The sequence below is a fragment of the Accipiter gentilis genome, chromosome 18 (assembly GCF_929443795.1).
Source record: "Accipiter gentilis chromosome 18, bAccGen1.1, whole genome shotgun sequence".
Classification (NCBI taxonomy): Eukaryota; Metazoa; Chordata; class Aves; order Accipitriformes; family Accipitridae; genus Astur; species Astur gentilis.
The window spans coordinates 17,742,148-17,763,122 of record NC_064897.1 but is presented as its reverse complement, the minus strand read 5'-3'; the positions used below and the strand labels follow the sequence as shown (position 1 = coordinate 17,763,122).

At 44.6% G+C, this 20,975-nt stretch overlaps 1 protein-coding gene and 1 long non-coding RNA gene across 2 annotated transcripts in view; both read left to right on the top strand.

The window, feature by feature from the left end:
* The window catches only part of OVCH1 (ovochymase 1), a 30,532-nt gene extending 22,790 nt beyond the window's left edge, over positions 1–7,742 (top strand). Inside the window, 6 exon segments of the mRNA XM_049822302.1 lie at positions 121–135; positions 1,212–1,338; positions 2,456–2,677; positions 5,300–5,315; positions 7,232–7,371; positions 7,639–7,742. Of these exon segments, the coding sequence (XP_049678259.1) occupies positions 121–135; positions 1,212–1,338; positions 2,456–2,677; positions 5,300–5,315; positions 7,232–7,371; positions 7,639–7,742 (624 nt within the window).
* A 604-nt stretch (positions 7,743–8,346) lies between these two features.
* On the top strand, positions 8,347–16,057 carry LOC126047995 (uncharacterized). Its single transcript, XR_007508740.1, has 3 exons — positions 8,347–11,553; positions 13,972–14,127; positions 15,874–16,057. It is a non-coding gene; the product is annotated as an uncharacterized LOC126047995 (long non-coding RNA).
* Positions 16,058–20,975: the final 4,918 nt, after the last annotated feature.

The window sequence follows — 20,975 nt, the reverse complement described above, 5'->3', positions numbered from 1 at the left end:
AAAGGCTCTTGTAGCTAGAAACAGCGAGTTCACGTGGAAGAGCCAGGGGTCCATCAACACCGATGCTGCAGGTTTCCTGTGCGCTTGGGTATGGTGCTTAATCTGCTCTCTCTCCCTTAGTATCCTTGGAATGAGGTATTGTTTTATTATTTTTTATTTTTCACGTTTTGGACTGAATTTCTCAGGGCAGGGACAGTTACTTAATCTCTTATGCACGTACCAGAGCTGTGGTCTCGGGTGAAGCGCTCTGTCAGCTTCTGCTGCTTTTAAAGCACAGCAAACAGCCCTGTCCTACTGATGTGCCTCCTCCTGCCTATTAAGCATTTAAATGTTTCTCCGCCTCTGATGCTGTGACACTGTTGGAGGAAGACTGATGAAAAGGCTGAAGTGCCCCTGAGTTACTGGGTGATGCGAGCTCTGGCAACAAATTGGAGAATGCCGCTGCTCACGGCTTTAAAAAGCAGTCCGTTCAGGAGGGGACGCGCTACCGGCTCTGCTGGCAGACTTGTGCTGTAGCCAGGGTGTTGGCATGCAGCGTGCGCTTTCCTCCTCTTCCCATGGGCACCCTTGCTGGTGCTCCAAGACATCACACCACTGAGATAAAAATAGGTCCCCCGAAGTGATAAGCAACGGGAGGTGGGGATGCTTTCTCTATTCGGGAAAGTGCAGTAGAGCCAGTGACTGCGGGGGCATCATTAGCACAGCAGATCCAGGGCTGGTTAGCCTGGCCTGGAAACATAGGCAAGGCTCTTGCCAGCACTGGAGCGGGCTTGTCTCAGCCGAGCTGCTCATCGCCGCGTGAGCTCAAAGTCACCGCAGGCGCGTGGTGCCGTAATGACCTGAATTGGGGTGTTACCCTGAATGCAAAAATTCTTTTTAAAATGAACCTACAGACCAGCTCTTGTGGCTCAGCCTGCTGGGCTTTAGTCCCTTCCAGACTGCCGTGCCCATGCCTGCACTGCCATTCCCTGCTGTCCTCCGCTGCATCCCAGGGCCCGCCTCGTCCAGCAGGGCTGAGAACGCGCAGGAGCCCTTGCCTCACCCTTGTGCAAAGCGATGATGTGATTAACTCATTGCTCTTCTACCTAGACTGCGGTGGAAGTGGTGTCTGATTTTTTTTAAGGCCAGCTCTCCTAGAGGAAGGGTACCCTTCCCATAACTCAGCTTGGCCAAGCTCTCTTCCACTGTGGATCACGCTTCCATCTGTGCAGTGCCGTTCACACTGCAGCACCTTCCTCAGGAGGCAAATGTTCCTCATCTCCCTTCTGGATGTGAAGGATTTCTACCCAGCAGAAGGGCTCAGCTCTCCCCACTTTGAGCTCTCAGCATCCCATGCAGGTATGCAGAGACACGGCGTGGTGTCAGCACCCAGTCTGAGCAGAAAGCTTATAAAAGTTGGTGTGGGAGGAAGCACACTTAAACAGAATTTAAGCCGCTCTACAGAGGGTATGACTTTAAAAACTGCTGCCTTGGGAGGCAAACAACCCTATTACGCTTGGTACTAAAGGGACATACAGTTCTCATTAGTGATCTTGTTTTCTCTCCTCCTGCTCTGTTATAACCACTCAGATGCTTCCAAATACTTCCCTGTTGATTTGGTCTCTTATTTAACAAGTGTTGTATCTGACTGCACTGTGTGTGCATGTAGCTACAAGCTAAGCCCGCTCTCCTCCTGTGCTTCTGGAGAACCAGCGAGTGCATAGACAAAAGCATAATATTTCATAACTCTTGTCAAGGGCTGTTTGCAAGGTCAATTAAAAAAAAAATAAATTACATTTCTTCCTCAGTCGTGAATGAGCATTTGAAGTTGGTAGGCCCGTTAGCCTAGGTACTTGATCAACCTGGTATCTGTTTATCTGTTTTCCAGGCATTGATTCAAAGCATAGCTCAGAGCAAATTTGCAAGCAAGTCTGCATTCCTCTAAGGCCCGGCAGCTCACTCCTTTATGCTGCCTAGCTTGTGTCTGCTGCCTGCATCTGTGAGGCTAAGGTGACAGGACTGACTTGTGACCCTGTACAGTTCGAGAACTCCTGCAGGCTTGTACCAGCCTGCATGCCAGACCTTAAGAAATGATCAAACTGATGGGAACGGGTTCTAAAAAAAAAAAATTTTTAAAAAATAAAAAAGTAAATCTTCCCTGTGTAGGGTTGAGCTTTTTATCAGAGCCATTTGTTTTGGCCAACTAAATGTGTGCCTTTTTAGTGGCTGCAGTGGCTATGCTCTTGCCAGTGATATCAGGATATTCAAACTTCCAGCAAGTCCAGTAATAACCAGGGGGCGGAGGGGGAACCAGTTAAAAAAAAAAAAGAAAACTAAATATTGGAAAACCATTTCCCACTAACTTTATTGACTTGCTAGACTATCTTCAATCATAGGCAGAACTGGCAGGTTTTGTAGAAAGCTCTTACTGTCTTTTCTTAATGCTTTTATCACTGAAGTGCACATTTATCCACAGAACGTGCATCAGAAGTGGAGTTAGAAGAGCCCCGGGGGTTTATCTCTGCTCCTTCCTCGTCAGGGTACGTGGGAAGCAGGGAGTGCTCTTGGATACTCCAACTGCCTCTGAAGGGCATAGCAAAGATTATAGTAAAGCATCTGTCAATATCATCATCACTGAACTGCCAAGAGGAGTTTCTTGAGATTTATGAAGAGAGCCAGAGAGGAAGAAAAGTGCTAGGTAACAACAAACAATCCAGCTGAGGACACTCAGTCCTAGAAATCTCTCACTTTCACTTAGGCCGCTTTCAGAAAGGGTTTCCAGCCGCAGTTGCCTGGCTCTGATATGTGGCAGCCTTATGTTAAGCTTCAGAGCCCAGGCTGTAAACTTGGCTGAAGACCTTAATCCCTGTGTCAGTGTGCTGCATTGACTCAGCAGAAGAACAGCCCGCTTGGTAAACTAAAGAATGGTAAAAAAAACTATACAGAAATAAGCTATGGTATTTGGGCGAACCCTTACGGACACTTGTCTATATAGGTGACTTGTGACCTCCTGTATTGACAGCTTCTTTTTCAAAGTCAGTCCCCCTTCCTCCATACCCTCTGAGACAACAACGTGAGATGCAATGATGGTACTTATTATTTACCTCTTGCAGGTGGAATGAACGACACTGAAGCATTAGCGCCTGGGAAACAGGGGTGTGACTCTTAGGTATTATCTTCTATGCAGAAGGCTATGGTCTTCCTCACCCTGACCCTGCTGAGGTGCAATCCAGTCACTGAGACACTAGTCTAGATGAACACAATCCACAGAATTACAAGAAAGCTAAATTAAACTGAAAGTGAGAGCTTTAATGTTGTTTACTGGAAAATTTAAGTTTCTAGAGGCCTATATGTTTGCATGTGTACTGCACACTGTGCAGTTAAAAATCTAGTTGGAAGTGCAGTGTGGCAGAGAGCAGGAGCACATCAGGGTAACTCCATTTCAAAATGCATGGTGGAAATGCTTTTCGTTTCCTGTTTTAAAGGCTCTATACACAGAGTAGGAGAAAAGGAGGAAGGGGAAAAAGTGGAAGAGATAAGATGCAGGGTGGTATTATCTACATCTGTTTAAAAATGGCAAGACAAATGCCAACTTTCTTGTCTGCTGTACAACATGTGTAGTATATAAACATTTTTGTATATAAAGACAATAAATTTCTACCTTCACTGTATTGACATCTTGGGACAGAAGGGAGAACACCTGTGCCTTTATGTACACAAGTGATGGCTTTAATTTAGCTACTATCACTGAAATATTGTACGGCCACTGGAGAAGATTTGTGGCCATCAAAAATACAAAACAAGGTGTCAATGTCTGAAGGGGTAAAGAATAAAACATGCTTTACTGTACAAACCTGAGGAATGAATTTTTTAATAGTCTGTGGGGGTTTGATTTACTTCTCCCCCCCACCCCCCCGCACGCAGTCATTCTGAAAAGGATTTAGAAGTACAGAGGAGAATTACAGGATCCAGGGGTTGGTCTGGCTCTCTACAGGGAGAGATTAAACAGACTCAACAGGCTGGAAAAGATAATGGAGAAGTGCATGGCTTTAGAGACTGCTACGAATGGCACAGAAAGGTGACTAAGGAATGCTTAGCTCCTAATTTTTGCAAGGTAAGGAGTACAGACATCAAAGGGAAGTATCAGACAGCAACTTGAAAGCAAAAGGGATTAATTAGAACTTGTTGGCACAAAATGTAGATGGGGAGGGGGGAAGTAACAGGAAAGGAGTGGAGGAAAACCCATGAAGGCTAGATCTTGCAGAGGGTTTATTGGGTGTGCTGGAGGATCTCTGACCTGTGAAGACGTTCCTTCTCCCAGCATCCCCTCCCAGCTCTTCAATGTGGTTTTTTCTGCCCCTCTATCATCCCCCTTTATTCTGCCTCTGTATAGGTTTCATTTATTGTGATTATGGATGTTATAAACTAGTTATACAGAAGCATTTCTCCTGGGTAGGTATCCGCATTGATAACTTGGTACACAAAGTGTGGTGGAGAAATCAACCATCAGCCTTTGGGAGTCCTGCTGGTGAATTCTAGTGTATGTGCTCTCCAAATATTTTCAACATTAAGTGATGCCTCTGGAAAAAGCTTTTGGATAATAGCCATTCTGGGTTAGACCCTCATCCTCGTACATCACACAAGTGCTGTGATGGCTAATGCTCTAGAGAAGACGCCCTATTTAACTTCTATCTGGGTGTAGATGAGGGCTATGTGCATGACCATCATAGCTCTCATATAAGGGAAATAAGCTGTTTTTTGCTGACACTTTGTTACCACATGTGGTAGTAACGCTTCCAGACAAAGACCTTTAGGGTAATGAAACATGCTAGCAATATTTTTTTCATTAAGAAAAAACACCCACCAAATCTAAAGTTTAGCATGTTAGTTAAATCTGAGTTGGGAGTGAAAGGAAAGGAGAGGAGAAAGGTTGAGGATGTGCTAAGGAGCTCTTAGAGCATTCCACAGCTGTCTTCCACCAAGAACTTATTTATAAATGCACACAAAAAAATTCTTAAAGTATGCCTATTGCAGCTGAGAATAACAGTTTAACTATCCTAACTATTTATATGCAGGACAGAGGAAAATACTATCAGAAATGGGGCCATCAGTCAAACTTTTCCCTGAATAGGAGTCTAATAGATAGCTCCCTGGAGTGTCCTCCAGCACACAGACTTGCTGCTGTGTAATAGCATTTGTTATGGCTGGCAGTTTTTCAAGGGTGGGTATATTAAACTAGATTCCTATGTCTATTTATATGCCAGCATATTGAAACAACCTGGTTTGGGTTTTTCTTTTTTTTCCCCCCCTTCTTCTCTAGAGCCAGTGAACAACAAGTCAGTGGGTGCCTGTCTCTAAACCAAATAACTTTTACTGAAGAACCTAAAACATAGACTTGGGCTTTAATGAGCTTTAGGATGATGGTATGACAGGCAAGAAGAGGCTGGAAAATCCAGAGGCCAGAAAGTAACCTGAAAATGATTTAGCATGCTTGACAACTGAAAGTACTTATCAGCAGAGATGGAGTAATGGCAAAAATTCCCTGTCCTGTCTCATTTTCAATTTAAGTCCAAGAATGAACCTTTAAGTAGTCTAGCAATTTTTCAGGATAGGTAAAGCAAACAAAAGGCCTAGCCTCGTAGGTAGACTTGGGGCAGCTGATACTGTGCAATGAACTGAACAAATCCTTGCTGGCAGCATAGACTTCTAAACAGTAGGGCACTTCTTGCAGGACGGGGCTGGAGGTGCTGCCTGCTGCCTCATCAGGAGGCGGCTGCCGAGCAGCCACATTACTGGCATTGAACATCTTTCCAATGTGAATAATTCCTCACTTTTCTGCCTTTCCACAGAGTAACTTGTATGACTTTTGCCTGCATTTCTCAAACGGTGTTTTTAGAGTGGTGGCGGTGGTGTGTTTGGATTTGCTTCTAGCTGTGTTATGCGGTGCTCTGCTCCATTGGCCCTGCTGCTTTCAGCATTGAATACGTGATGCTCGGGGTCCAAGGCAAAGCCAAACTGTACAATCACTCCTCTCTAAAGATGAACTGACCTGTTTGACCTAAGCTTCAAGAATGTACTTGTTTTCAAGATGCCTTTACGGGCTTTCTCGAGTTTTTACATACAGATGTTCTCCAAACATATGAAAAACAAGAGCTCTTGGAAGCTCTAGCCTGGATAAAACTGACTGATATGCAAAATGCTGAAGCTTGAAACAAGCCTAAAGTGAGTGTGAGTTTTGTAGGATTATGATGAACAAGGTCTGGCCTGGAGAATAGGAACATAGTAGCTTTCCTAATTAGTTTGTCCTCTAACTGAACACATCTTTTTCCAGGTGAACTTTTAAAATGAACGTTTCAAGGTTCTGCTCTTAGATTGGCTCTCACCCGTGATCCATGCTTTTCTGTGGGGATGACACGTCATATAGGAATTGCCCTGGTCCCTGGTGAAAGTCCATTTAAAGCTTAATATTAAAGCTGAATTTAATGCTCTACATTCTTATTCTTTCCAGGACAAAATCATGTCTATGCCCTAAAACATCCCAAGGAGATGAGCTCAGAGTTGTCATGATGCACAGATGTCATCCTTACAGATCGGGAAGGAATGATCCAGTCACTGGGATACCCCATGAGAGATGCAAATTCCACCAGATGAGCATCTGATTTCTTCTGGCTTTTGTAACTCCTTCATGAAAATCTGCAGATATCTGCGATGTGGTTTTTAATGAATCCATAGGTACTTCAGTGCATGTTAGAAAACTGGGCAAATTCCTCAAAGAGAATTAGGAAAGCTGGGGGGTACCAGTATCTTCTTTCCAGCAAACAGCAGACAAACCTGACACCTCTGGGCAAAGCTCTCATCAAAAAGCATGTCAGAGGCCTAAATGTGCTATAACTGAGGGGTTAACAATGGCAATGCTAAACTATGTCTCTAAAAATTTTTTGGCACTTTTATCTGTTTCCTTTTCTTCCTCCCTTATCATGCTTAGTTAGGGTAAGAGAGAACTTTCCATTCACGTGGCAATAGCATAGACTTCTAACTGTTTGAAAGCTTAACTTCAGAAGTAATGAATAATATGACCAAAATAGATTTGGATCAGTATCCCATCTTTGATTTTTTTTTTTTCTTTTCTCTTTTTAATGAGCGTTACAATCCCTTTTGCCTTTGCTCACATTTTGATAGCTATCCCTAGGAAATAAGAGCCAATTGTAAAATATGACGGCATTCTGACTTTGTTCTTTGCTTTGTGCTGCAGCTGCCACTGGAGAATTGTAGCCCCATTAAAATCCATTATTCGGCTCAAAGTCCTGGACTTCTGGACTGAAAGAAATCTGTCTAACTGTCATGGCCATCTGATGGTGTATGAAGGATTTCGACTAACCAAAGAGTTAACAGGTGAGAGAAAGCTCACCTTAATGCTGGGGTGAGAGAAACAGAGGAGCTGAACTAAGTTTCTTTTGCAGACAGACAAGGGAGTTTTACATGGCACACTTCCATGCTCCAGAAGGGATTTCCGATAATACTTGGAGCTACTTCAGCTAGCTCAGTATCTTTCCCTTCCTAGAAATACTTTTGCAATCAAACGTGTTGGATACGAGGTCCTAATCATGGCACGGCTGTGCCTTGGAACAATGTGAGTCTGTCTAGGTTGCTTTTTCCCAGGCTTGAACTTGCAGTGTGACAAGTTGCTGTGTGTGCCAAAGACAAGCCAGCAGGTCAAAGTGATGGGGCCAAGGGATGGGAAGCTTTTCCGACTGGACTGCTAAGCGAGGGGAGGTACCTACCCACGCTGACTAAGGAGCTGTTGGCTTGATTATGTAGGATGTTGCTGGGGAAGTGAAGCTGTGCAAGTACGTTCTGTATGTAGAAGAGAAAGCATAGATCAGAAACGTAAGCTGTTAAAGCACTTATGGATAGAAGGTTCTTCAGTGCCTGGTCTCAGTTACGTGAGACTCTCAAAGTGACTCATTCCCCAGAGAATATGGGTGTTCTGCAGTCTTGTGAGCATTGCATAGTGTCTTACACAGCCTGAGGTGGGGGCTGCCTGTCAGAGCAGGGATTTCTTCTGACCAGAGCAGTCCAGGCAGTGGGCACTTGCCATTAGTGATTTGGAGTGGTTACAATGGGTGCCTTTATCTGTTTGAAGAAGGCCCCCATTCTGGTTACAAGTATAGCAAGTTATCTTCTGATCATGTCTGTGGTCTAATGCAAGAATTCAAAGCTGAATGATATCAGGAGTTTGTGTGAAGAGGCTTTTAGAAAGGGAAATCTTTTCTGACACTGCATTTTGAAAGACTATACCTTACAGCCCTCAAGAGAAAAAGGGGAAAGTGGAAAGCTCATGTCCCATTCTGGTCTATTTTGCAGGCAAATTCTGTGGTGATGCTTCCCTCTATCCTATAAAATCCTGAGGTTCAGTGGTGCACAGTGACCTTCCCTTCCAGGGCTGAGGCAGCCATAAAAGGCTTTCTCTTGACTTACTCTACTCAGGAAACATCACCTGGTAAGTCTATTATGATTTTGGGGTGGGGGTGGAGTAGTAGAGCCTAAAGAATGGCTGTTACATTAAAAAAAAAATAAAAATCTATATGTCCTGGAGAGAAATGGCCATTAAGAATAAAAGATATATTAGGGATCTTGACTGCTGATGATTAAATGCATAAGTAGTGATCTAATTACTGTGCTCATTCCCCACTATAAACCTGTAAAAAAGAGATACTAACTTAGCTGTTATTCTCTATATGCCCCTTTCCACTCTGCTCTATGAAAACAGAATCCCCTGTCCCCATGGTTCATCTGTTATTACTTCTATAATATCTCTTCTGCTTCTTCACCAGGTAGGCAATACTGCTGTTGGCTGCCGCTGTTACCACTGCTCGCCACCACACCCGCCCCCAACCCAACCTCATTTCTGCCACATGCCCAGGGAGCTATGCAGTTAATTGGGCTCTAAACTTAAAGACCAAAGGAAACCTTCCTCACTTTCTTGCTTCCCAGGCCAGGGTACAGCTGGTGACATGGGCTGACAGTTTTCCCTGTGAATAGCGCTGCCCTGGCACCATTAAGCAAATTAGTACTTTGATGCCTCAGATCAAAGAAACTTGGAGCTGGAGAGATGTGTCCAGTCTGACTCTTCTGTTTCTATGGAAGCAAAATGTTTTACATTTCTAGCAACTTGAGCCATATCTAATCTCCTTCCCTCATCCCCCTTTCTTCTGTCTTACCTATGCTCCTCACTGCTATGTGAATGAGCACATCTGCTTGTCCACATGACTGGCAAATGTGTTGGGCTTCAGAAGTAAATCACAGCAATTAAATTTCTTGTATTAAAATTCGTCAGACTTACAGCACCATTAAGAGAGATCTGTCTACTTTTTCACGTGCACACATGCATTTCAAAGCTGCACTCTAACTCCCAGCTCTCCAAATCAGGAGGTGCCTTTTCCATTCACCCATAGCCAGGCTTGAAACTCCTTTTGGCGCAGGGTCCCCTCCCCAGAGTAGCCTGTGACCTCCTCTGCATTTGTGTGCCTCAGGTAAGGCAGTGCTTTCCTTTCAGGTCTGGAACCTGGAAACATGAAGGCTGCTGATAAAGGTAAGACTGGTTTTAACCTTCCATAAAGCTGGTGAGAGGGAAGGAGTAAAAAGCCTATTAGAAGAAAAAAAAAAAAAAAAAAAAAAAAAAAAAAGGTGTCCCCACCTCTTTTTATGCATGTTCTGTATTTGTGCCTTGGGAGTTAGCCTCTGTCATGGGTAAGTGTGAGCATTTGGGTATGAGACTGTCACCAGCAACATTAGCCATGTCAGTACTAAATGTAGTTTCTGCATTCAGCACATCCTTATTTTGCTGTATTTGCTTTCAGTTCCTGCTGCCAGAGCTGCTATGTATGCTTGGAGAAATGCATGGCTACTTGAAGGAAAAAAACCACACAAAACCAACCAAAACAAAACCCCACCAAAAACCCCCAAACCTTAGCTAATGCCAACAATCTCAAATGTGTTGGATCCAAGATCCTTGAACCTGTCTCTGCATTTTCTGTGAGGACTTGAACTTTAGCCAGGTTGACCAGCCTGCCTGAAGCGTGTTCCCAGCTGTTCAGCCAGAGGGACCCTCAAGGTGGACATTTAAAAGCCTCATCAAGCTTCTACACCTTTCGTGTTTCCAGCAGGCTCAGTCTCCTCTCTCTCATCACCCCAGGAAGTATGCTGTCAGCCCAGCTCTCCTTTCACCCCAGTAATCTGGGGTGTGCTGGTAGACTGCTTTATTTATGGAACCCCTGAAAACAATGTAGACTATTCCACAGAAACATGTAATAAAATGCGAACATGCCTACAACATGGCATTCTGCATTTTCATCAGCTTTGTGGCAATTATAAATGCAAGGTGAAAGAAACATCTATGTAAGCACTTTAGGAGCGGCTAATGAATTTTTAAGTTTGAGTTTGGCCCGTTAGGAAGGATTATTCCAAGTGATCCTGTATGCAAGGTCTCTGTGCCTGGCCTCTAGATCACTCTAGATCACAAGTAGTTTCCCAAGTCTATAGCCCTTTTCCTGGTTGAACAGTTGTCTATGTAAATGGCATGTAGAACTTGTGCTTTGAAGCCATGCAAATTTTCACTTTAACCGGCAGAACTTAAAATCCAATATTAAGATCTCTGCTTTCTCCAATATTAACAGGCCTGCTCAAGGAAATTAATGCAGAAACGGGTTTTTCTGTGATATGATTGTTTTACCTTTTTCTTTTAAGAGTGCCCAGCCTTTGATCTAATTCTAGTTGGAGTTGGAGTCACTGAGTCTCCCAATTACCCTGGCATTTACCCTGACATGCTGAACTGCACTTGGACAACTTATTCTACTTCAGGAAACAAGCTGAAGGCTGTGCTTAAAGATTTTGTAACTGAGGATGCAAGGGATTGCATCTGGGATCATTTGAGTATTTATAGAGCTATCACATAGCTCTTCAAGGCTTCTGGGTACATGTTCATTTACTATCTAGCTGTGAGTACCAAAGCTGCCTTGTGCCATACAGACATCGGGATCTTTGGGTACAGAAACGTTCACTGGAGTGGCTTCATGCCTTCCTAGTTCTCTTCCCCCCATGTATGTAGACATGAAAACTGGTTATTGAAGTAATTTCACTAAAGTATGAGAGGCATTCGTATAGAGCATGAGAACAATTTGGCCATTGCACTAGGCTTCACCTCTTCAGCCTGGTAGGGAGTGATATTGCATAGGCCACTAGAGAGGTACCTCTTGAAAGACCTCAGAGAAATCTTGGCATCCACTAATATCTTTGAGTATCAAATGGCTTGGATTAAAACATCTGTCCCTGGTAATAAGTATAGAGGCTGTGTCTCAAACTGCTTGACAATGACTACAACTGCAGTATTTTTTTTCTTCCCCCTACCAGCAGATTTATTTGGCCAGAAAAACCTTTTAGCAGTGTTCTCCAACAGCAGCTTCCTGACCCTGCGTTTCAAAGCTGATGAATCTGTGGGATACAGAGGCTTCAAAATCCTTCTTGAAGAGTTGATTCAGCAGCCAACACAAAGTGAGCTGGAAGGCAGCAGCCAATGTAAGTAAGGCTCTGGGTCTTTCCCTGCCTGTGCCACAAAGCAATTCTTTTGTTAAAATAGTATTGAAGGTTACAGGCAGGGACATTCGTAATGTTTATTTGCTGAATGTGCTTCCCCTAAAGCTATTGTCTGAGATCACTTCAAGATACTCTTCTGTGTTCTGATGTATCCAAAACTGCAGCAAGTTAATTCAGTGCTCACCCCAGGCACTTCACGCTAGGTGGTAGTCCTCATATCTCTGCAGTTCGTACTGTCACCGAGCCAAATACAGAAACATCCCTGAGGAATGACTGTTTATTTAAGCTAGTTTTTGCGTTGGCTTGCTTTTGTTTAGAACAGATGCTTATTGGGAGGAATGATTGGTCTCAGCACGTAAGTGACCTCTGATTAATGAATAACCACTGTCTGGAACCTGACACTATAAACAGGAAGCAGAAAGCCAAACAGTTTAATCTATTTGTGCTAACTTCTGCTTGAGAGCTTGGCTGCTTTTACAAGAGGGTTGTGCCTTTTCCCGGGGCACAAAGAAGGGGTAGAGGGACTCTACTATAAAACGGTTAGTTCCCATGATGTGATCCAGAGTGCCACTGAAAGAGGGCAAATAGGGGATGTGTTGTACCTCAGCCCTTAAAATTCTCATTAGGTTTCTCCGAACCAGCTCTACCAATGACAAGCTTTTAATGGACTTATTTTCTGTTGAACCTTTTTTTCCCCTAGACTCATCCTCTGTGTTACCAGTTTCTGAGGAAAGCAAAAACTGTTCACTTCTAGTTTTGTTTCTTTCCTTTCTCATGCTAACATCTCTTGTGATCGGTGAAGGCTGCTGGTGGTGGGATGTAGGTTATTTATGCACTGCTTAATTTGCTGTTACTGGAGACGGTTGGGAACACTTTAGTGAACTAATTTTGGAAAATGAAGACTTACTGTAATGGAAACACTTGTTAAATATCATTTTGACTGAAAAAAAGGGTCAGGAAATACTTCTCACCTGCAGAATGTGACTTCCCAAAAAATCTGTGGCAAGCTGCTTACCCAGGACATGTTGCCAGCCTGTACATATCTGGGACATCAAGATTCAAGTCCTTCCTCAACTGGTATTAGTTGAGGTCTTTATTTTTTGGTATAGCATGTATGGATAACTTCTGTTCTCTTGAAGGGAAAATTAGAGCAAAGCTTTCCCAACTATCTCCAATATAGACACTTCAATCTCACCAGAGGGCTATTGTGGAACCTTTGGTGGACACAACCGTCCAGAACAAGTCTGGTGCTTGTTGGAGCTGTCTGCTTTCTTGTTGGAGCATATCGGTTTGTCCAGCTGTGACCAATTTTCTTTAACAACAACCAAAAAAAACCCCACCAAAAAAAACCCCACCACACCCCAAAAAATACTCACTAACAATGAGGAAATATTTCCAGAGAAATGTGGATTTCTAGTAGCGGATCCATTTCCTGGGTTGGGGCGTGCAACAAGTACAGAATCACTGACGGACCCATGTAGGAAGCCCAGGATGGGTGAGAGTGGCTGGTCATCCCTGGTGTCCTGGCCCTGGCATAAAGCCTGCAGTATGAGGATCAACACTTCTGTGGAGGCTTTCTAATTGATGAAAAATGCGTCCTGACAGCTGCACGCTGCAACTTCAGATGGGCAATGTCCTTTCACCCCAGAGCACTGAGGGCTTGCTAGCCTCCAGACAGGACAATGTCTAAGCCATCTTGTCAGTCCTGGTAAATACAGATAGGCTTACTGTTTCCCACATGTCTACATATATCCAGAGCGGCTCTCCACCAGCTTAAACCTTCCTGTGTAGCATCCTGTGCTGCTAGCAATGGGGCAGTAGAGATGGAGTATGGGCTTTAATGTGTACTTGGTAATTAATGTATGCATGCAGTCCTGGGACAGCTTGTCCCCTGCCACCCCCAAAACCTGCTGATGCCTGTATTCTGTCTCTGGCCCCTCATTATGTACTCACTTGCCTCAATTAGGCTGAGGTACCGCATGCTTCTCTTGAACATTCATCTCTGTTGTGTGTAGACACCCGTCATAATGGCGCAAGTCTCGAAAGTTTTATCAAGCTAGTTGTACAGCCCAGAGCGGTAGCTCTGATGTAAGCTCCATTTACGTTGGGGTCTGGTTCCCGAGAAGGTGAACGACTGACTCGCCTCTGGACATTCTGTGTTAATTGTAACAGCAGCAAACCTTTGGAGGTACAAGTTGAAGTTCTCTGTCAGCACAGCACAAAAAGCACTGATACCTCAACTGGGATTCCCCAAAGTGTCCCTGTGATGTCAGGTTATAAGTCTTGAAGCATGAGCGTTGCTTGGCAGCAAATGTTAGAAGTGAACTTTGGACTCTTCCTGTTGTCTGAACTATGGGGGTTTTTTAGAAAATGTATTTGTTTTCCTTCTTCCTTGCCCAGTGCTCAGAACAGTTCTGGGGAAAAAATACTTATTGCCAAATGTGAAGGATGACAACCCCATGCGTGTGAAAGCTGTGCACACGCGCTGTGGCTTTGATGGGTTTCCTTTCAGAAGTGGCCTGGCACTCCTGGAGCTGCAGAAACCCGCTGAGCCAGGTACTGTTTGGAACCCCATCGTATTCAGCTGTGCTGGGGTTAATGATTATAGTAAGACTCTGACATGGGGCACAGTGTTTAGTATGTGTGCGGGGAGGGGGGTGGGAGGGCATTTCTGTGTCTTGCATCGTAAGGGATGCTAACAGTGAAATGAACAGGGAGCCTTTGGGGAGGCTTGCTTCCTATTATCTGGTTAAAATACAGCATGAGGGTTAGGAATGCTTCTGCTGTCGTCAACAGGCTTTGAATCGGGTCTCTCCAAGCAGACCTGTCTGTGACTTTAAGATATAAGTGTAGGCTAGACATGATCTAGAGAATAGCAAAGATCACCTTTTCTACCTGTCTTCCCAAACTGTCTTCCCAACCTGTCACAGCTGTACTACGAGCATTAAAGTTAATGAGCCAAAAATGAGCGTGCATGGCCCAAGGGAGCCGTTCTTACTTTTTTTCATCCATAAAGATTGGTAGGCACAGTACTAATATGATACACACCTCTGTGCTGGTAGCAAAGTAATGTCTGAGATAGCAGTGGCTGAAATTTAAAGAAAAAGCTTTTAAGTTGCCTGAACCTTCTATCTAAACTGCAGAACATTCTTGTTAGAGGAATATTTTGCTGCAGTATGTAATTTAGATTTTGTACAATAAAGTGCCAGGCTTGGATAGAGCTGAGAGAGGTTACTCCTTCCAGTTTGTTATGTGCAACTTGGGGCAGGACTTGGGGGAAGGGAAGTGGAAGAACTGAAGACAAAAGTTAAGCAGTGGGGAAATGTGATCTAAATAAAGCTGGTGCACAAGAACAGAGCATGTGAATAAGGAGGCTATATAAGCATATGGGTCTCACCATGTCCTGTTAATAGTATCCACAAAGAAAATGCCACAGTCCTTCCAAGAACTGCCTAACTACATGCACTAGTGATGGGAGGCTTCCCCACTCAAGGAGTGAGGTCCTGGGACAAAGTGGCTGAGGAAAGTGTCTTCCCTCACCCCCCTGGATCCGTGCCTCTTTGGAGGGTCTCCTCTCTCATCTTCTTAAAAACAGCCTTCAAAAGATGTTCAGTTTGACTGTGCTATGGCCTCAGACAGTGGTATTAGGAAAAAGCCAGATTTGACTCATTAAAACAGCGCTGTCAGGCATCCAGGGAGTACAGCGAGGGAACATATACATTATTAAAGCTCTGTCTCATCTGTTTTGCAGTCTTGTTATGAGACGTTTAGGAGGAGGGGGAAATGAAGCAGTGAGTTAAGAGGCAAGAAAAGCAGGGGGCTGACAGAAGTAAGAGCGGGGAAGCTGTACCTGGTGTCAGTGGGAATTTGCTTTCCAACACAGGCAGTCCTGTGGCAACAACTTGCTTACCAGGCAGCAGGGAGGAAGCAAGCACTGCTGCAAGATGCTTAACAGCGGGGATGGGGAGAGACAGGAGCTGGCAGTAAGTACAGGTTACTCTCTCATGAAAGAGCCCCTATGGCCTATCAAGGGCAGTGACAGCAGAGACTCCCCCGATCCTTAAATGTTGCCTGCAACATGTGAAACATTTTCCAGATCGGAGCCCTGCGACCTCTTCTGTCAGAAAGGTGCCACTTTGGGAAAGGCAAGGCCAAGGTGGAGGCTAAGCAAAGGGGAATGAACTGGAGGGAGATGAGATCACTCTTGGGACGTCTCAATGCCTGGGGCCTCTGGCCCACGTCACCCCTGCTGCTCGGCAGCATGGTCAGATACATCCTGGTGACAGTGTCTCCTTGGGACAGCTCGGTGGCTGGGGAGGAGAAACCAGTCCCCCCCAACTTCAATTTGAAGAGAGCTGTACGACCCCCTCATTGAAAACAGCCACCGCCCCCCTGGTGGGAGACGTGGGGTACGTGTGCCTGACCGCAGCCGGCGCAGAGCTTCTTCCCCGCGTCCCGTCTGACCGACCCGCGGCCAAAGTCTGGCACGGACAGCGGCAAGGAAGCATCCTACTAGCTGGCTGGAGGTTAATCCAGGAAAGCTGGTGGGGTGATGATGATGGACTTGGGGATGCTGCCGGGAGGTTGGTGAGTGCTCAGCTGTGCCCTGTAAGAGGCTGTTGTCCCTGGTGGCGTGCTGCCCTCTCTTAGGGACTTGCCCCAACCATTCGGGTCTTGGTAACCCCTGCAAGAGATAAGGGAGAAGTATGGGGACTATAGGGCTTAATATGTCATGCAGACTTTCCACTGGTGACTGCCACCCTGTTACTGCTCCTGGCTGATGGCCTTGGTTTGCCCTGCCAGCTGCAGACCCCCCCAGCTTCAGAGGGTCCTGCTCCAAGCTGCACTGACTGCAAAAGCCGAGGTGGCTCCACACAACTGGCTGGAGAGCGACTCCTTCTCCTGAAGCATAGGAAATACTCTTTTGTGTAATATATATGTAATATGTGGATATCGGACGTGCAAAGGGAAGTAATCCCCAGGCTGGGGTCTGCCCCCAAAAGTACGCTGAATGGCTACCAGGAGCAGCTACAGGGCTGTGACTCCTACCTCTGCAGTCTCCGACTGTTGCATTTCCCACAGGAAGAACTGGCTGCCAGGCTCCAACAAGCAGAGGTCTCCTTCCTCTCCCACAACGCCTGTGCGAACTACTGAGGACAAAATATTGAAGAGACCAATGTCTGCGGAAGCGCTGTAGAAGCAGCTTTTTGCACGGTATGTAACCGAGGGGGTGGGAATGCTGCACTGCACACAACCAGGACCCAAAGCCATGCTTTCCTCTAGCTTCCTGGATTTGGATGGTTTTGACACTGCTGACAGGTGATAAGTCCTTGCTTTCTCCTTCTCTCCCCTTCTTCTTTTCCTTCTTTCAGGGAGACTCTGGGTGGCTGCTGATCTGTGTGATTGATAGGCATTGCGCACTGTTTGGTATTGCAAACTGGGACGGTGACAAGTGCTATCCAGAGTCACCAACAGTCTGCACCAGGGTTTCTGCTTACAGACACTGGATTTCATCAGTCACAAATGAAAATGTTTGATTAACTTGAACAGGAGCTTTTCAGTCTTTTGTGTATTTTTCCTCAATAAAAAGGTGGTGGTGTATACTGGGTAAATGTTTGTGATTCAGGTCGCCTTCCGGCAGACCCTTCCTCTTTGGAAGCTCCAATTTGAGCACTCAGTTTCAGAAACCCTCTTTTTACTGCAGCAAAGCTTGTGGTGCTGTAACGCTGATATAAATTTAATTCCTGAAAGGTGCCTAGGAAATACTATATCCTTCAGTGTTTGGGTGCATGTTTAGTGTGAAGTCCTTTACACAGCTGGTACTCATCCATCAAAATAGAATTGGTACCCCCTGTTCATCTCAGATAACTTGATTTACCAAGGGAAGTAGCTGCTGCAGCAGCAGGGATAGCTAAGATGGACTGCTTCAGCAGCAGTGTTACTTCGCTGAAAAGGAGGTGATCTGGTGTGATGGCTCATCCTTTGTAAATATACCTTCAGGTTTCAGAGAGATTTATCTATGCCCAGCTCTTATCCTTGCATCTCATATCAGAAAGGCCATACTGACATGAATCCATTTGCCAGAAGTTTGCTTTATTGTTTGAAAGGGAAGGGTTTAAATATACTTTCTCGGGGGAGGGAAAGGTGGTGTCTGACTTATCTAAAGCTTCCTATGAGCTGGTAGCTAAAAAACTAGACTTGGAAGCGAAGTGTATTTGTGAAGAAGGGTTTTAATGCTCAGCCCTATCAGCATGTATCAGTGAATTATAAGCCAGGAAACCCCTTCCTCCATCCATCTCCTCTGATTTCAGCATTATTGTGCACTACATATGCATCTGTCCTTTAAACAGACAATAGCAGGCTTTCTTCCATCTCTGTGCTGTATATAGCAATCCACTTAAATGTGGAAATACAAACACAGGAGTGTTTGTGATGGCAGAACTTCATGGCTGTTGTCTAGCCAAGTGAACTTGGCAACCAAAATGGCTGCAGAACTACAGCTTGCCCTTACACCAGGTCATTCAGGTACAATAGTTTAATAAATCAAAAGTTTACACACGTGATCTTTTGACTTACCAAATACTAGTCTCTCTGTTGCTTAAAAGAAACCCTGCTCTCTCTTATCCCCATCCCATGCTGCTTTTGGAAAGAAAACTTCATATTCTAGCAGAATTCAGAAAACATCAGACAATCTTTACAAAAATAATAGTTCCCCTGAACTAGCAGAGCTGTAAATTGCAGTATTTTGTCAGGCTGCTGTTGCTGATGACTGACTTGTCATGTTATTACTAACTTTAAAAAACTGCTCTGCCATCATGACAGCAAATACATTGTGGGTTTTGGCTCAAAAATGTGATTTCCCCAGTGTGTCTTCAGCTGTGCAAATAGAGCAGCTTAGGGTTTGTAATTCAGCGATGTATCACAGGCCAGGGAGGCTTCCTATTGTGAAAATGTGTGAGGCGTTAGGTGAATAACATACTCGCTGAAACCTACAAAGATGTCGGGGTAGGATGGGTCACCATGCCTGCTCTCGTGGCAGGGAGCTAGAGAGAAGGAAACCTGTTCCCAGGAGTCCTGACCTGCCAGTAACCACTTCTTGCATCCAAAAAGAGGACGTGCTGTCCAGTGAAGTGACAGCCTCATCCTAGGCACGGTCCTGCCCATGCCTTGGCAGACGGGCAGAGCTGCAGGGCGAAACCGGGCTCTGGGGCACGTTTGTGGTGGCACCAGAAACCCCTGGCCTTCCATGTGGGATTTTATACCTTAAATTTCACAGGGAGAAGAGTGTTAGGAAAGCTTTTGGTAAAGCTGAAGAGAAGAAATTAATATTAATCTGATCATTTTTTCTTTACTGACAGGTACTAAGAGGGGTAACTACTGACTGGGTAAGGAAAGTGTCACTGTATAAAATCACTTGGACTTCCATTGCAGAGCTAGAATTGAAATGAATACGTAGAGGGTATCTGCTGTTTACGTTGTCCCTCAAGATCTGCTGCATGTTCTCCTTTTGGACCATCTGATGCAGAGACATTTGGTAAGAGAAGAGACCCCTGGTCCAGTGTGAGGTGCAGCACTTTGTACAGAGGAGTTTTCCCCTCTCCACCTTTTTACAAGCAAGTCTGGCTCTTATAAGTATACCCCCTGGGATAAAGGGAACAGCAGAACCAAGAATTATTTGCACCTTTTGAAGGCAGAGGCACTGAAATACTGAAGAAGGAGGCATAGATGGTGGGGAAAAGTAGAGTTGCATAATTAAAGTGTGACAAGTAATTCCCAAAAGCGTGGACCATAAGGAGTTCTCTTCTCTACTTCTAGACTTGTTTGAAGCAAAAGCAGATCATAAATTAATCTACACAGCATTGCTTTTTGGAGGAATAGCTCTGCTGTCCTGCAAATGTTATTCCTGCAAATGTTATTCCTGATTCATCCCTTCAGAAATATCTCGTGCACAAATTCCACAGCACTGATGTTTTTTCTGCTTAAAGAGGTTACAATAAGTGGACGCTGCACCAGTTGTAACTCTTCTGTGCCCTTTGACCATATTGCCAATGCCGGAATTCAAAATCAGGAGGAAGTTCTCCCGACCACAAACTCCTTCATCAGCCCAAGCTGCAGTTCAAGCTAACTTGGCTTTCTCGTTCCGTGGGCTCTGGGGTTTGTGTACTAAGGTCTGGAGGGAAGGGAAGGGCTCCTGCCTGGCACTAGCTGGGTGTGCTTGAATGCTCTGTGCTGAGTTTTTTATGGCACAAGAAATGGGACTATGAAATCCCAAATAGGCACCTCATTAAAATTTCCCAAGTAGCTGGGAACACAGCACGTCTTGATGCTTCTAGAAATGTCCTTCCATTAGCAGTTACTGCACGAAGCTGATTGTCCTATCAAAGAAGCATGTTCTGCTTAATTGCAATGGAGATGTTATCCCGGTTCAGTGTTCTCACTTTGTGGATTTTTTTTCTCTTTGCTTAAAAGTAGTTTAGCAAGAAACCATGGGCTGCTGATTGTTCAAGAAGGGTTGGTGTTTGTTTTTTTAAATTTTAGCAAGTGCTGGTTTAAGATGAGTGGCGAGATGTTTTGTTTGTTTGTTTTAAGGAAAAAAACACAGACACACAAAATTTTGATTACTCTTTTCCCAGAATAGCTCATGCTTAATGTTGGGGCTCATATTGGTATATGGGCTGACGGGCCTCCAAGAAGAATCTGTAACATTTGACACAACTAAAACTCATGAACTAGAAAATAGAACAACATATCCTTGAAGCAAAATAGCCTGAACTGGCTGGAAGCTGCATTTTAGCATCTACGTTTCCTTGCAAGAGCCAGTTCTTTGTATGTTTTCTTTGGAAACAGAATGAATGCACCCACACACAAATAAGGATCAGTTGCTATTTTTCGTCTCAAGATGCATACAGGATTTGATCTATGCCTGCTGTACTCTCTGCTCTCCCTTCATTTAGTGGCACCTTTTATATAATTGCTGCTTTTCTGATTAAAGTGCATGAGTACAAGCTGAAAGTTTGACACAAGACAGCCAACGCTTTTTAATTGCCTTTAGCTCAACTCTAGCTGTGGCACATCTCTTTGAATGCAGCTGACTTGCGAGAAAGTCTGGGAGAGAAACGATGCACTTTTTATTTATGCTTTTTCTCTGGCAAAATTGCTCTGTGAATTTTTATCGCCTAATGGTTTCTCTGACACCTTTTAAAACTGTTTAGCTCTTCACCAAGAGACTATTTTATATGAGACTTGGGCCAGTAAACCATTTCTGTGATCTGGGAAGTGCTATCCTTCCTTTGCAGAGCAATTCATTTTGAAATTAGCTGGGCCTGCCTGCTCAAGAAGAACTCACAGTTGCTTGGCTGCTAGTCCTGAATAGACCTATTAAATGTCGTATTTCTGTTAAAAAA